Consider the following 17,144-nt stretch of genomic DNA (forward strand, 5'->3'; position numbering starts at 1 on the left):
AATAACCATGTGCCTATCATAGTAGTGCAGTTCTAGGAAAACCCTCTCCTTCCTGAAGTTCTCTAACTGAAAGTGGGGAGCACTTATCTGGGGGGTCCCTGGTCTCTGCTCTTGCTATGGCCTTCCTCCAAACACCCCCTGGGTCCCTGGCATAAGCATCTCGGCACTTCTTGGGGGTTTGGGCCAGGAAAGTTTGTAGAAAACCCAGTGGGCTCTGAGGCTGGGGGGCAGGGTGGTATCTTTTCAAGAACAAGGCTAGCTTTCTAGAAACAACCAACAGGGTAGAAGAAAAGTCCCCAGCCCTTCCCTGTATTTAAACAGAAATTCTAGAGCAGTAATTCTTGGCCTTTGGGAAGGAGAGGGTTACAAACATCTTTGAGAACTAACAAGAGGGACAGATGTTGACCCCAAAAACTGTACAAACATGCTCATCCTCTTCCGGGAGGGGCCACAACTCCCCCAACCCACCCCCCAGTGAGAAACCCCTGTCCTGGAGCCTGGTTCCTATCTTGGTAGATAGCCTTCGGGGGGCTGTCCTAGGAACCCCCAAATAGTCTTTGGGGAAACTATCTAAGGCCCTTCTGGCAAAAAAGAAAAGGTGAGTACCCCAAAAGTCCCTGAGTTAACCTGCCACCCCCACCCATCTTCAGAGTTCAGAGGCCGGGCCGGGGGGCAGCAGCTCGGCCTTGGGCTCTGTCCTTCATGTGCTCCCGGCTCCTCTCTGGGCATCAGCTTCCTAAGAAGTTCAACCTACCCCCACGCCAGGTCCCAGGGCTCTCAGGGGTGCTCGTACCCAGGCCCTGGAAACTGTAAAATGCTCTTCTCCTCCTCCTGGGGAGGCTTCGGGACCTGATGAAGAGGGCGGTGCCATGGGATGGAGAACACACAGGTTTGAACCCCAGCTGCTGCCCGCTGGCATGGCCGCCAGCCAGGTATTTCTCTCGCTGGCCTCACTAACGCTAAGTGACAGCAGTAAGGCATAGGAGGGTACCCTGGGGACAATACAGTCAGGCGCAATACAGATAATAACGCCACCATCCACCAAGGTCTCAGCTTGTGCCAAGCACAGCACTGAGCAACTCACAGACCTGAGCTCATCTAATCCTAACATCCACCCTGGGGGCTGGTACTGCCCCCATTTCACAGGCAAGGAAACCAAGGTTCAGAGAGGTCAAGAGGCCTGTCCAGGATCACACAGGGAGGAAGTGGTGGGACAGGGATTCAAACCCAGGCCTGCGGGCCTTCGAAGCCCATTGCACACAGTAGGTGCAAATTTAATGGAAGCTACTGCTGTCAACATCATCATTATCCAGAAGTCTGAGTCAGTCTGTGATTTCTCCTACAGACATCCTTATCCTGGATCTCTCTGAACAGCTCAAAGGGGAAGGAACGTACAAAGTGTAACGCAAACCCACCCACCATAGTTATTAAATACAGAGTCCGGAGCCTTGGTCTGGACTTGCATTATCAACATCTCTGGTGGCAGAGCTTGGGAATCTGCAGGTGATTCTGAGGGCCCTCAAGTTTGAAAACCTACCCAGGCATTCCTATAAATGGTTAAGATGTCGTCACTTGAGGGTGGGGAGAAAGAGAGGCAAGAACATGGAAAGAAACAAGCTGGCTAAGGCATCAACCAGTTCCAGCACAGATGTGAGATATAGCCAGTTCCAGGTCTCGGGGGCAGCCCCGGGATACAGGCCCACCCTCCGCAGATCCCAGGAGCAGCAGGAAAGGCAGGGGCACCACCCAGGACTTGGGAGGGACAGACAAACAATACCTTACAATCGTACTTGTGCTTCAGCTCCTGCATGTCTCTCCCCCCAACTCTTAAAGCCAAGATGTCTCTCTTAGTCCTGGCGTATTTCTCCTTTAGCCTAGTCAGGTCTGGAGAAAGCTGGAGCCCCCAAGCAGCCAGGCAGAAGGAGAGCAGGTGAGAGGAGCAGGCAGGACAAGCAAGAGACAAAACACAGACAACAGAGGAAAAAGGAGACTCAGATAAGGTGGCAGATGGACAACTCGGAGCAGGCGGGATTTGGGACCTGGGGATGACCAGGACCCAAGCAGCAGTCTAGCCAGGCTCCTACCTGGTATGGGCTCCAGCAGCACCCAGCCCCAACTTCCAACCTGCCAGGAAGCTGAGGGCTGGGTCTCTAGAGCAGACACCCTGCTGCTGGAGAGGAGAGGTGGGAGGGGAATAGCCCGGGCCTCCCTCTGGGGGAAAGGGAACAATGCTCAGAGAACAAGGACTATGTCTGTGTCATCTCCCCATCCCAGGGGCTTGTGACATAGGCTCTTGGTGGCTTTGTAAAACGGATGGAGTGCAGGTGGATGGATGGGCGGAACAGGTGGGCAAGGGTAGAAATGGATGAGCAGGCTAATGCATAGAAAGATAGGAGAATGAATAGAGGAATGGTTAGACAGATTGATGGAAAACAGACAGACAAAGGGTAAATGGACAGGCAGATGGATGGATGGATAGTTGGGTTAGTGGATGGATGGATGGATGATGAACAGACAAATCTATGGGTGAGCAAATGGATAATTTTAGTTAGGTAACTATATAGTGGTGCAAATGAATCGAGGAATGAATAGATGAATGAATGAAAGAATGGACCGGTGGGTGGATGAAGACAACACTGTGCTGGTAAATATTCAACGACCTTCTCCAGCAAAAAGAGCCCTGCTCTGTAGCATTTCCACGGTGTGAATGCTCCAACCTGGCCAAGTTCAAGCTACCAACCTGACATCACTGAATGTAGAGCTGGAAAGAGATGCACACAATTGATTCTTGAGTTCTTGGGAGCTAGGACAAGCTAGCTCTAGCACACCACTGGAAGAAGGGGTGGATGAGTGGAGGGAAGGAGGGAGATAGGGAGGGTAGGTGGGCAACTGGGTGGAAGAATGGATGGGTGACTGGCTTACATACTATCTGGGAAGATGGATGGACAGGTGAACAGATAGACATTTAAATGCATGAACTGTATGAACAATAGTGATATTTGGTAAAGTAAACAGAAGACCAAGATAGATGTATCTTCTAAGAGGTAGATGAGTCGAAGGATCATGAGTAGGGCTCTGGGGGCAGGCAAGCCCACACTCAAATCACCATTCCCTGTTTACTAGCTAGAAAAGCCTCTTCGCCTCTCTGAGTTACAGATTCTGCATTGGTAAACTCGCCATAATAATAACTACTTGTGCTTCAGAGTTGTTGAGAAGATTAAATGAAAAATACATATAAAGCTCAGAGCTTAGTAAGTACTCAAAAAAGGGAAGCTATTATTATACTGTTTTATTCAAATAAGTGTTCAACATCTATTGAATGGATGGATAGATGGTGGGATAGATGGATGGATGGATGGATGGATGGATGGATGGATGGATGGATGGATGGACGGACGGACGGACGGACAGACGGACAGACGGACAGATGGACCCTACCCACATCATCTAACCTCTCTGAACTTCAGTCATGTAGGTTTTCTGATCAATAAAAATGAGACTTTTAATTCCAATGATACCAACCACTCTATGGTATTAGGAAAAATAAATTAAACTGCTCTGTAAGCTATATATACCACTCTAGGCAAAGGTTCACAACCGTTATGCAAAGAAGTAGTAGAACTGGGATCTTTCTGTGAGTTACTCAGGCTCCTCCAAAAATGGGTAGTGTAAAATTTGTACTGAGTCCCGTTTTATCTGTAAATAAGATTGATACGATAAAATCACAAGGCCCCCAGGCTGTCCGATGCCCTCTACCTCTTAAGGATCAGAAGAACCAGATCGGAAGTCACCTGCAGAACTGGCCAGATCAGAGCAGACCCATGAATAAGGCTGAGGTCAGAGCTGGCATTTCTGCTCTGTCCCCTGACCAGCTGGATCAGGACGACCTTGATTATGAAGAGGTCATAATCAGAAAGTGGAAAAATTCAATGCAGCTCATCCTACAACCAGAAAAAAAATAATTCCCACAGACCAGAGGTGGCAACCAGCAGGTACCTGTAACATAACAGGACCAGGCACCTGCTTACACTTGGGTCAGCTGATTCCAGGGAGGTCTCTCTGCAGACCCCTCCATCACTTTGGCAAAAATCCTTCCCCAGAGGGCTGGCTTCTCGGGACTTCTGAAGGAGTTACACTAGTTCTCTTGCAGCTGGGTGGGAGGCCAGGCCCCCGGCCAGACTCCAAGGACAGGACAAAACACTTTCCCAGACCTCTGCTGCCCAGTGCCCCACAGCTACACGACACACAGCCAAGCAGCAGTAGCCCCAAAACATCCAGCCTCTGCAGTGCCACGCATGGAAGCAGTTGCATCCCAAGCAGCTCAAGAGGGCAGAGCGCCACAGACAGGGCTCAAGGGGGTTCCCAGGCAGATGTGGGTGCCAGAGGAAGGACCCCTCCACAGTCCTCTATCTTCCTGGAAGCCTGCTGTGCAGGGAGCAGGCAGGCCTTGACCCATGGCCAGAGAAAAAGTTCCTGTGGTTAGAAATTCCATAGACTGTGCCACATTGTCTGTCTGCTGAGGAAGAGCCCAGAGCCGCCAGCCCCAGGGTGTGAGGGATGTGAGCTCATGGCAACAGCCAGAGACCCCGCCCCTGCGGCTAGGCCCCGTATCCACAGAGTGCTCTGTGGGCCCCTGGCATCCCTTGGTGGCACAGCACTGGTTAAAGAGCAGATTGCCATGCGGCACCCCAACCCTGAATCAGAGTCCCTGAGGGGAGTGAGGCCCTGGCATCTGCAATTTCAACTAGCGACCATGTGACCCTGATGCCCATGCAAATCTGAGGACCAGCACTAATGAGGCCAAATTCTGCATCTCCGTGCCCCTGTCCTCTGAGAGGCAGGTGCCTACAGTACCCGCCCAGTCCCCAACAAGAAAGCAGGGGCCGGGAAAGGGCCGTGGGGGCTTAGGAGAGAAAGCCAGAGGCTGAGAACAAGGGCTGGCCCAGACAGCCAGTCCCTCTGCTCACACTGCCCAGAGCAGGGCCGAGATGCACCCGTCCTGCCCTCCTATCAAGAGGCCGCCCAGGGGACATGGTGGCTTCATAACCAAAGCTCCCTTTCTCCCCTAAAGCAGTGCACACTGCTCCTTCTGAGGACATAAGCCGGAAGGGCCTGTTCCTGGGCTTTCACCTGGGCCATTTCTCCAGCCTGGGACACATTTCTGTCCCCTCTGGCTTCTGTGTCGCGGCTCCCAGCTTACCTCTCTTGGCAGCCGCCTCTGACTAGCCCCATCAAGTCCCACCCGTCAAGCAGACAGCCATCAGTCATGTTTACAGACAGGCATTTTGTCTTCATTTTTAACAAATTGTTTCATTTTCGGTATCTCCTCCCAGACCACATAGGTTCCCCGAGCCTGGTCCTGTCTTCCTGTTCCCATACACCCCAGCCTACACCCTGAAGTATGGACTGGGCACACAGTAGGTGTGAGAGATGCTTAACGTTTTTGCTAGCATGACATCGAGGCCATTTTGCACGGCTCGGCCCACAGAGGCCCAGCCAGAAAAAGACTGGGGTTTGGCAGAGACCTGCTTAGCCCCCCAGGCTCCTTAGAGAGCCCTTCCTGATCTGAGGAAAGTCTGAAAACTCTTAGGTGTGGGGGCCACTTTGGCCAGCGCACCTCTCCCACAGAGGACCCCTAAACTCAGAAAGTGCCAGGAGGAACTAGGAAAGACTCGGAGGCCACCGAAATCCCAGCCCGGTCCAGGACCCCCCTGCCCTGTCCCTGCCCCACCTTCAGGCAGGACTGGCCAATGGGTTGAGCCCACCTGCCTATGTATGTCTTTTCAAAGGACCCAATCACCTCTGGTCAGGCAGGGCCTGCCTGTGAGAAGCTGTTCCCTTTAAACCCCAAATCTCGGCATGGACAGAATCTGCCTTCTGGTGGCTTCCACGGAATAAGTGGGAGGAGTGAAGCTGTCGCAGGAGAGGAGGAACCAGACAATCCATCCTCCTCTCGGCCTCTACGGCTCCCGCCCTGAAATCAGCAGAACGAACCCTGCTCCAGGCAGAAACACCGAAGTGCCAGGGTGGATGGCACTTTGAAAGGCCTCGGAGCCTCCGGGGCAGCTCCCATAGCCACAGCAGCTCCGGCCTGTTCACGTCCCCAGGGAAGAGGACTTGTGTGGATCGCAACTGCTCTTGCAAGGTAAGAGGATCCAACTGATTTGATCCGAGTGCCCATTCTAATAAGCTGCCGGGGCTGCCTGGAACACCGTGTTGAGGATTCTGAAGCCAGATCTGAGCCCACGAGCGTCGTGATCGATGCCAGGATCAGCTGTAGGCGTGGGCTGGGGGGAGCACCTGTGCCAGGTATTAACCGCGCCCATCCCACATAGGGCCCTGCATGGTCAAACGGCAATGCCGGAAGGTCATCTCCCATTTCGAGATACTTGGGCCATTTCCTCTCTCACCACGTATTTCTGGGAATCGCTGTTTAGATAGACACAAGTCGCAGGCCTGGCACTCACCACCCTCCTTCCCCGCTCTCGGAGGGGGTCTCGGTGCCCTGGGTGGGATGAGAGACGCCCCCACCTCCTCACCTTGGGCTGGAAGGACACTCGGTGCTTGGCGGGCTCTGCCTCCGGCTTGGCCTCCTCCCCTGAGTCCTCGCTGTAGCTCTCAAACTCGCTGGAGCTCCAGCCTAGGTCCTCCGCCTCCCTGGCCTCCCTGGGCACCCCGACGCGGTGCACGTCCTCATAGGCCAGGTTCCTCTCCGCCCCTGCTGGCCAAAGGACGGGGCTGGTGAGTGGAGGCCCTGAAGCCAAGCCCACCAGGCCCTAATTCCGAGCCCAGCGGGGCAGATGGGGGGTGGGTAGGGAGGCGCATGGGGCTTCATCTCCGCTTCCTTGTCCATAAAACAGGTGATGACAACATGACATCTACCCAGTAAAGTGAGGACACCAGAACAGGCAGGAAAGTACAAGAAATGTGTCAGGCACACGACAGGCTCCATAATTTCCTCCCATGGTCAGCACTACTGCTCCGGGAGCCGAGTGCTCACCCTGGGCCTCCGAGGCACTCTTCAGTGGAGAAGAGGAGACTTAGGACCAAATCCTGACTCAGCCCTCAGCTCTGGCCTCCGCATGTGGGGGTAAAAGAGACAGTGGCCTTTAGTCTCCCACATGGGTTCAGGACCATCCAGTAGGGGGCGCACCTGGCCCAGCCTCTAGGTGCGTTCCCTTTCCTTCCGAGGACCCTCAGGAAATGCCTTGAACTGGAAACTTGGGGACAAAGACCTGAGAGTCCACTAGGGACAGGTGCCACCAGGGCATTCTTGGGGTCCCTGTCAAGCCAGGTGTGAGATGCTGCTTCCATGCTGAGGTGGGAAAGCCACTGTCCTGGGACTGGAACACGGGAGGCCCAGCCCCGCCCAGCCCCACCTCTGGGAGACCTTGGGCTTCAGCTTCACTCCTCGGGGCTTCACTTCCTGTCTGTTACCTGGGGAAGACCTGAGCCACAAACCGCACAAAAGTGAGGCCAGGCGCCAAAAAGTGCACGAAGGTGAAAATGCTATTGTCAACACAGAAGAAATGTGGCATTGGGGAGGGTGTTTTAATCTGCTCAGAATGCGCGTGTGCTGAAAAAAGGGTAGCTTTGGTTTTTGGAGACTTCTCAGTGAAATAGGGATAATAATAAGCTGAGAGATGGAGTAAATAAAATATGTACAAAGAGCTCTAGCAAAGAGCCTGGCCCATGACAGGTGCTCAGCAAAGAGCAGCTGACCCTTATTCATGTGGTCTCCGGTCTCTGGGTGGGCTCAGGTGTCATCGCACTGACCTCCAGCCCCCACATGCACCCCACAGGAAAGCTGGCGGTAGGGGTTCTGGGAGATTGTCAGCCAAAGAACAAAACAGACTAACAGAGGCTTAGCTGGAGACCTGGGTCCCAGGATCAGGAGAGAGCCTGAGGTTATTTATAAGTAAAAGATAACAGTGACTAATGTCTCCAGGGAGTGGAGCAGCTGGTGACCACGCTGTGACCTTTACCAGGCTGGGCTGATGGCTCTGCTACTGCAGGGGAGGCCCCACCACGCATGAGCAAAGGGGCAGAGCCTCGTTCTTGGGGTTGCCCCTGAGAAAGAACCACGGTGGCATCTCGACTGACTTCCGGGGGGTCAGCAGGGTGCAAATTATCACCCCTTCCTTTTAGACAGATGAGAAAACGGGCCTGGAGAAGAGATGTGGGCTGCCCAAGGTCAGGCTGCAGACTCCTGGGCCGGCTCCGCCAGTTCACCGCAGTGCCTCCGGCCCAAGCCCCGCCATCCTGATGACGACCCTGCGCTCATTTAGAAATCCTCTCTCCAATGAAGGCAGACTCCTGAGCCTGTGCCAAACCCTCAGCCTCCGGGGGCCTCATGGCGGTCCGGGTCCCTGCCCTCCGCTTCCTGGGGCCTCAGGCTTCACAAGTGCTCAAGATCGTGGCCCCTTTTCCAAAGCACGTGCCACCACCAGTTCAGTGCTCCATATCAGCCATCTCCTGGCCTCCTCACAACAACCCACGGATGCAGCTTTATTGCCCTCGTGTTAAAAATGCATCGACTGAGGCCTAGAGAGATTAAGCACAGGTTCTCTGGTGTGACCTCCCCAAACTCCTGTGAGGTCAAGATGACATTCCAATTGTATATGAAGAAGCCAGAGCAGAAAGGCACGGAGCCCTGTGCCTTAATTGATGGCAGAGCCAGGATTTGAACGCAGGGCTATGAGTGTCCACTGGCGCATGTGGCCTGCACCTCAACTGCTGCCTCCTCTCCGAGTGCCCTCTGAGCCCACGTTGGTCCACACAGGTCAGTGCTAGGCCCTGGCAGGTATAATACTAACAACCACAGTGTCCCTGTGCAGCGTACCTACTAAGGGCCGGCCACAGCCTTGTCTCACTCAATCCTCCCACAGCCCTGCAGATGGGGGTCCTGGGTGTGTGGTCCTCAATTTGCAGGCTCAGAGCTGGGATACAAACACAGGTTCTCTGACTCCCAGGCCGCCTCCTCTTAACCACCTTGGGGTGAACTGCAGGGTGCCAGGAAGATCTGGGGGCGCAATAGTGCTCAGCGCAGACTGGGACCAAGTAACTAGTTGCTTGATTTGATTCAGGTGGGAAAACAGCCCAACGAGGTTAAATGGTGGCCTTAGGCCACTCAGATCTCTTGGGTCTGGGACCTTCCTATAAGATCCCACTGTCCCCCTGCACAGCACACCCTTCCCCACCCTCTCCTGGATTCAAATGAGCAATAGACGGGGATGTTCCAAGACTTCCTGGGTTTGCCAAAACGGATGCCCCCATTGTTGGCCCGTTTGTCCCTCTTTCTGGGACAAGAGTCAGGAGTGTGGCTCTGAGGGCCCTTGGGCCTGTCATGTTGTCTGTGCGTCTCTCCCATTGGACTGTGCACAGCCCAAGGATGGTGATAGCTGCCCCTATGAGACTAGAAGCACCTCAAAAGCAGGGGCTCCGCACATGGGGAGCCCCTGAAAGCAGGCAGAACAGTGTAGCAGGGAAAGCAGAGTCACAAAATCCTAGCTGTGTGACCTAGGGCTGGTGGCTTAACCTCTCTGATGCGACTGTCAACTGGAGCCATTAGTCCGGCCTTGCCGACCTCACGAGGTTCCTTGAACAGTGGCAGCAAATGTGTTTCATCGTGTCATAAGACGCTGCCCCAGTCCTCCTGGGGTAGGAGACAGGGCATTGCACTTGGAGTCACAATGACCCAGGTTCAAATCCCAGCCCTGCCTCTACAGTTTCCTTGTCTGTAGAATGAGGATGTTATACACCCCAAATCATAATATACACCAAATCAAAGTCTCAAAGCAGACAGGAGGCAGACATGAGAGTCACCAATCTAAAGCGTTCAAGCAAAGATGGATTGATAATAAATACCCTTCCTCCTCCCCAGGTCAGTGAGTCAGGCTCAGCTCCAGCAGGACTCACCGCCTGCCCCGCATCGTTCCCCTCTACAGCCACCATCGCCCCACGTTCCCGGTAGGGCACAGGCTTTCCCCAGCATTCTCTGCCTCGCCATTCAGCTTTAACAAGCTGTCACTTTCTCCAACAGCCCTGGGAAGCCCAGACTATTACCCCATTTTTCTGAGGGAGGAATTGAGACTTGGAGAGGTGAAGTGACTTGCCCAGGGCCCCTAAGCCACAGCATCCCCAGCCCTGAAGCCCTAACCCCACCGCCACCCCAGCCTGGCCCTGCCCTCAGCTACATCTGGACTCTCCCAGATGACTGCAGCCTGCTTTTAAAAGCAGGAAGGAGGGGCAATGGGCTGGACGGGGAGGGAAGGAAATGGAAGAAGACCCTCCCCGTCCCTGCTCCTCCCACCCACTCATCCCTCCCCCAGAGAAGCGGGGAAGCAGGGAAGCAGGAGAGGGCTCACCAGGCTGAAGTGCATCCAGGTTCTCACAGGGGACGTCGTCGTAAATCACATCTTCTTCCAGGGCGGGGAAAGTGAACCGATCAACTGGGAGCGAAGAAGGAAGAGGAAAGCGGGACCGGAACGCTGCAGGCGGCTGCCAGGCTGACCTCAGGCCTGCGCCAGCTGGCAGGGCCCTGGGGAGCCCCCACCACCACCTGCAGAGGACACTCCCTGTCCCCAGCCCCTGCAAGCGGCCTCCCAGTGACCAGGGCAGACGCCCATCTGCCTCCCTGGCACCCACAGGTCTACCCGTCTGGCTGACGGGCAGCTGCTCAGGGCACCTGTGGGGAGCACGAAGCAGACGCAGCACCTGTACCCTGGGGTACAGGAGCATCTTCCGTCCCCAGGCCTCCCACTACCCCAGAAGTAGCCACTTCCCACCCAGAGGCGATGAGGGCAAACCAGCCCTAGTAAGTATAGGAATGAGGGGGAGGGAGGGTGGATTTGGAGAGTGGGGTTAAGGAGAGCCCCCCCAACTCAGCCAGCAGGGTCTTAGTTGGTGAAAATTGAACAAATGAACACATCCTTCTCCAAACATTCTGCTGGGCAGGCTAAGAGCTGGGCAGAGCACACACCCTGCCCGTGTTAACAGCCCCCCAGATGCAAAATTTAAGGAGGTCTCCCCAAAAAAATTGTGTGCTCACTCTCTGCCCTCTGCAGGGGCCCCTGCAGAGCTAGAGTTTCGGAAACCAATCCCCATCCCCAATGGGAACCTGTCCTCACCCCACAGCCCTTCAGAGAAGACATGGGACCAGATGGACTCTGAAGTCCCCACTGTTCTAACTGTGCCGATTCCAGCTGTCCCTGGGCCCCCAGAGCCTGGTCGGAGCCTCGTCCTGGATCCCTTCTTCCTCCTCCCACGGATTCTGCCTCCCACATGACCTCTGACCATCAGCCATCAGCCTCCCTCTCTGGACAGCCTCCTCACAGGGCTCAAGCCCACCCCCCATGTCTCGTGTCTCTTAGCCCCACTCCACAGTGACTGGACTAAAACGCAAATGTGGCCACATCACTTGCCGCTCCTGGCTCCCTGTTGCCTTTGGGAAAGCATGGCCCCTGAGGCCCAGGAGGCTGGGGAGAAGGGAGATTCACATCGCGCCATGCGCCTCTTAGATGTTACCCTCCGTCATACTGAGGCTTGCTGCTCCCCGGTGCCAGGCATCCCCTCAACCGTGGGCTCTTCACAAGCTGCCCCTCTACCTGGACACTCGTCCCCTGACCCTTGCCCCCTGACTCTCCCCATCCTGGCACCTGAGTGATAACTGCCTGCCTGTGTGTCTGGCTCTGCTCCCAGAGGGACCTCGTCTTGGTCACCAGGGTGCTCCCGACACCCAGTTCCGGAAGGATCTAAGGACTCGACACACAGACAGATGTGTGGTCCCCTCTTGGACCGTGGCTCTCGTCAGGAAGCAAAGGGGGCAACTCCGAAGCATGGGCAGCGGCCGGTCCCCCTCAGAGCTGCTACCCGGCCCAGGGCAGCACCCAGGAAGGACAACCCCTCGGCTCGCGTGAGCCCATGCAAGCGCTCTCGGCCTAGAGACGAGGATTCTGAGGTTGTCCCGGCCCCACCCTCCGGGGGCGAAGACCTGGGGAGCAGGGCACTTACTGCGGCGGGAGCTCTTCCGCTTCCAGCTGGAGTGCCGGACTCCAGAGAAAGCTGTGTCCACGGCATCTCCATTGCTCACCACGGCCGGCACCCTGTGGGCCAAGGAACAGCGCCAGTGAGTCAGCAGGGATGGGGATGGTATTGGTGACAACACGAGGGACAGAGAAAGATGGCTCCCGAAAGCATCCGGCAGCCCCTCACTGGGACAGCGGGGAACAGGATGGGCAGGGGCGGGCTGAGGGCAGGAGCCTCTCTCCCTAAGGCTGTCAGTCAGGAGGGCTCGGGAGGGTTTGGATAAGCCCCTTCCCCTCTCAGTTTCCCCATCTTTAGAAGGCACCATAGGGCGACCTGCTACTTTAAGGGCATAAAACTCAGATGAAGCACAGTGATCAGGACCAAATGCTCCCGAGGGCACCAGCCTTCTCTTCAGCGCAGGCTCGTGGCAACCTCCATCTCCCCGTTCTCCAACACAGCATGGAGGCCGGGGCCGGGGGACCAGCCGAGGACTTGCAAAGGTTCACAAGACCCGCACGTGAGACAGGGCTTAATCCCCACGCACTGAAGACGAGAGGGACTTACAGACTGGCTTCCCAGGAGCAGAGATACAAAGAGAAACAGTAGGGAAACAGCAGACCCCACCTGAACCAAGTGATCATGTGACCATCTGCGGTCACATGGACATCATGTACCCCTGATGTGCTGTGACGGGAAGGGCGCCTGCCTCCGCAGAATCCTTACCCCAAACTCATAACCCAAGTCTAATCGTGAGAAAAATGCCAGACAAACCCAGACTGGGGTGGGGGTACATTCTGCAAAATACCTGCCCATTACTTCTCAATGCCATCAAGATCATGCAAACCAAGGCAAGGCTGAGAAACTGTCACAGACCAGAGCAGCCTGAATGACAACTAAATGTAACATGGGATCTTGGAATAGAAAAGGGACATTAGCAGAAAAATAGGTGGAATGCGGGAAAGTCTCGAGTTTAGTGAACTGCAGTGTATCGACGCTGGTGTTTCTCAGTCTGGACAAATGTTCCATGGTCACATGAGATGTTAACATGGACAACAGGCGAGAGAGGGGATGCGGAACTCTGTGTGCTTTCGTTTCAACTTTTCTGTTAATCTGAAATTATTCCAAAGTGAAAGTGTTTTATTTTTTTAAAGCTCATGCTCAGAAGGGCAGAGTGTGGGGCACATCTGCCAGCCGATAGGGTAGAGGCCTTCAACTGTCCAAGACAGCAGCACTACTGCTGTGAATGACTTGAAGCTCCTGGTACCCAAGCCCTTGGCAGAGGGCGAGGAGGGGGAGATGAAGACCACAGTGCAGGGGAAAGGCAGGAGGGAGAACGAGGTGTGGAACGCCTCCTGTGAGTGGGCCCTCTGCCTTCGGCCCCCCAGCTCTGCAGGCAGCAGGCAGAGCAACCTGCCCAAGGCCATGCTGCCCGTGGCGGGCAGGGCCAGACCACGAAGCCAGCTCATCCGGCCCCAAAGCTGGCCTCTTACAACCGCGTCTCAGGCATCAGAGGCCGGCCAGCTGTGATGATGGAAACGCCCTACGTCTGTGTTGTCTCGTGAGCCGCAGGTGGCTACTGTACACCTGAAACATGGCTAGTGGAAGTAGTGTGACTAAGGAACTTAATTTTTCATTTTAAGTCATTTTATTTTAAGTACCTACATGTGGCTAGTGGCCACCATATGGGACAACGCAGGTCTAAGTCACCTATTAGAGAAGCTAGTCTCAGCTCAAATTTTACTGCCAGAAGTCAGTGGTGTCGCCCTGGGGTGAGGGGTACATTTCAGTCCTGGGGTGAGGCTTTCTACCAATGGCAAGTAAAGGCCAAGAGGGGACAAGGCTGGTCTGTACCAGCAGGGGGTGCTGGGCTGAAGGGAGCCAGCCACCTGAGCCCCAATCCCTGCCAGGGCGGCTTCCCTAAACCACTACCTTCTCAGCCCAGAGACACCTTGAAGGTGCCGAATCCAGCTGCTCGGAAACGCTCAGACGGAACCAAACTGTTCCAGCCAGAGTCTACGTGACAGTTTGGCAGTTTGGTTGAAAGTTTGCTTTGATGCATTAACCGTGACAACCAGTGACCATTACAACCTAGAAGGTGCTGCTTACTCTGCTTTGCCTGTATTTGCATCTTTCACTTCACAAGAGGGCTTCTGAGGCAGGCACTGTCATCTTTGTGCTACAGATGGGGAAACAGGCTCACAGAGACCTAATTACTCACCCAGCATCGCTCAGTGCATCAGAGGAAGCTGGGATCCATTGTCTGCCTGCAAAGTCTATGGTCTTTCAACCAGACTTCTTGGGAGTAGGGCGCTTGCATGTAAACATTCACCGACATCACAGATTCGCTGTGTCATAAGGTCACTGAACCTCGCTAGACTATTTAGCCATCATTTTTTTCAAAAGAGACAGAGAGCTCTCAGCATAGTCAGAAACACAAGTTCAGGTCTTCAACCAAGAGAAATTGTAATGCTTCTAGGTACTTTCGCCGTGAACATGTTTGCCACAAACATTTCACTGCATTACTAATTGGCCGTAAGGCTATACTGCCATAAAAAAAAGATTAAAAAATAAGTTTGGTTTGTTGTTTATTTTGTCTCTTTGCTTGTCAGTCTGGTTTCATTTCTCCATTTACCAAATGGTAGAGAAAAGTTAATCAATGGTGGTCTTAAAATAGCTAGTATTTCTTCCAGATGATAATGATTTGCCCAATAGTTAGTTGGTTTCTTACTCTGAAACACACTACATCGGGGGGTGAGGGAAAAAAGAGCCGAGGGCCCTCTTTGAGAGCACAGAGGTGAACCCACACTTTCCATAGAACAAAGACAAGTGTTTAGGTACAATCCACAAAATAAAATCAGTGATTTGCACAGTACTGCCATGAGCATACACACATTTTAAATATATTCAAATATTTTGTATTTCACAATAGTCTTTTTAATCTTGTTGTTCATTTTGAATGCCCTTCTTTTATGTGTCATGATTTCATCTCTTTTATGGCAAAATTGCCTTATGGTCAATTAGTTAGGCAGCAAAAATGTTTGTGGCAAAAATGTCTATGGCAAAGATGCTATGACAAAAATATTGGACATGAATCGTAATATTCTAGGTTGCAGTGCAGTTCGACCGGAGAACAAGGATCACCTGAGAAGGCCCTAGGTAAACTCTAAAGGTGACATGGGGGAGGGAGAGGCGGGAGATATTTTTGAATAAGGTCAGACAGCTTTGGAAGGGATCTGGAAATATTTTATGACAGTGGTCTCCAACCTTCTTGGCACCAGGGACCAGTGTCCCTATGAAAATCTAATTCCTGATGATCTGAGGTGGAGCCGAGGCGGTGATGCTAGCGCTGGGGAGCGGCTGCAAATATAGGTGAAGCTTCGCTCGCTCGCCTACCGCTCACCTCCTGCTATGCAGCCCGGTTCCTAACAGGCCACAGACTGGTCCATGGTCTGGGGGTTGGGAACTCCTGCTTTATGACATAGTTTTAAGCCAGAGTGGGGCTGAAAATATGAGCCTCTTGGTTGCACATTGCCAAAACACAGTAAACTTAATTTTTAAGTAATTTAATTTGAAATAGCCACATGTGGCTAGTGGCCACCATTTAGGACAACACAGATCTAAGCCACCCGCACTACTGGAGAAGCTAGTCTGCCCTCATTTCTACTGAGCAGCTAGCCCAGGTTCTGGTCCTGGCTACCCAGGCTGGAGAGAGGGGGGTCACATGGCACAGAGAAGTCAACTTCATGCCTATCCCCATTGCTTCCACAGCTGAGGCAAGCAGAGAGACTGGGAGCCCCAAGAGAGGGAAGAGGCGGTGCCTGTGAGTGAAGAGGTCTTCCTAGGCTTGGCCGGAGACCACCACCCACCCCAGCCCTGAGCTTTGCTGGTATCTACTGTGCCCGGGCTGTGTTAAATGCTTGAGGACAAATGTGTGTCTTATTATAACCATTTCACAGATGAGGAAAGTGAGGTTCAGAACAGGCGAGTACTTTGCCCCAAGTTACCTGGCCAGCGAGTGACAGAGCTACCATTTGTCTGCAAAGTCTTGCTCTTGACAACAGCTCTGCTGCCCTCCAGACTTGGATCCTCCAAATCTCCAGGCAGATTCGGAGGAGAGGGCTTCTCAGGCAAGGGAAGAGGAGGGCATCGCCAGGAATGAGGCTGGGTGCCTCCTCCCTCCTTTCCCGTTCCTGCCAAGGCCACTGACCCACCCCGCATCCACCCAGGGGTAGCCTCTCCCAGCTGCTGCCTGGCTGGGAAGTCTAATTCTCCCTGTGAGCAAACACTCCTTCCGGGTCCTCTCTGAAGACTAAAGATAATAAAAGAGCCGTAGAAAAGCAATAAGAGGCCAATCGGCTCACCCTTATCTGAGCTTCCTGTACTTCCAAGGCTTCTCGGCTTGCACAGGAGAGAAAGGCCAGTGACTCAGATGACGCCAGTCTTACAAGGTGAGGCCACTGCCACCAGAAGCAAAGGAAAGAAGCCCAGTTCATGGAGAAGAACAGAGTCTGAGAAGCTCGCTGGGAAAGGGAGGCAGGGGACAGACAAAAGGACCCTGGTGACAGTGCTCATCGGCCAGACTTTGGTCAAGTACCAAGAAGGCCACTGCGAAGCTCAAATCAGTGAGAAGCCCCCAGGGGAAATCTGGAAAGGGGCCCCTCCTCCGCTATCTATAACACAGGCTTCAGTGGGGAGTGAGCGCCAAGGCCCCCAGGGGAACTCTCTCCCCATGTGAGCCTGGCCCCCGTCTTCTGCTCTGTGGTGCACACACCTCCCTCTCCAACATCTCGAGGGCCTGGAGCTCCACCGTCAGACCGTGGACAGGCACTGAACTCTCAGCAAGGCAATAACTTATCAAGAACCATGTGGGGTTTTGAAGAAGAACACAGATTCCCATGGGAAAATGTTCCCAATATGTAATTAGGTCACAAAGCAAGCCGTGAAACAGCATGTGCGAAAAAACCACAGGTCTATAAATAAATTGATGTATACTTATATGTATGCATAGCAAAGCAACTGGACAGAAACACACAGTGGTAGAATTAAAACTTGCTTTTAGTCTATCATTTTCTGTACTTTCCACTTTTGCTACAATAAGCGTGTGTAACTATTACTAA

General features: G+C 53.7%; 1 protein-coding gene across 5 annotated transcripts in view; it reads right to left on the reverse strand.

Annotated features, from left to right (window-relative positions):
* The window catches only part of ARHGEF10L (Rho guanine nucleotide exchange factor 10 like), a 127,573-nt gene that overhangs the window by 66,943 nt on the left and 43,486 nt on the right, over window positions 1-17,144 (reverse strand). For 3 of the 5 annotated variants that reach the window (XM_039842081.1, XM_039842079.1, XM_039842077.1), the window contains exons 5-7: window positions 12,013-12,104; window positions 10,368-10,451; window positions 6,540-6,721 (exon numbers count right to left, since the gene is read on the reverse strand). In XM_039842081.1, the coding sequence (XP_039698015.1) occupies window positions 6,540-6,721; window positions 10,368-10,451; window positions 12,013-12,104 (358 nt within the window). The remainder of the gene's footprint in view (window positions 1-6,539; window positions 6,722-10,367; window positions 10,452-12,012; window positions 12,105-17,144) is intronic. The other 2 variants (XM_039842080.1, XM_039842078.1) reach the window with 1 other exon arrangement.

The sequence above is a fragment of the Pteropus medius genome, unplaced genomic scaffold (assembly GCF_902729225.1).
Source record: "Pteropus medius unplaced genomic scaffold, Ma_sr-lr_union100, whole genome shotgun sequence".
Lineage (NCBI taxonomy): Eukaryota > Metazoa > Chordata > Mammalia > Chiroptera > Pteropodidae > Pteropus > Pteropus medius.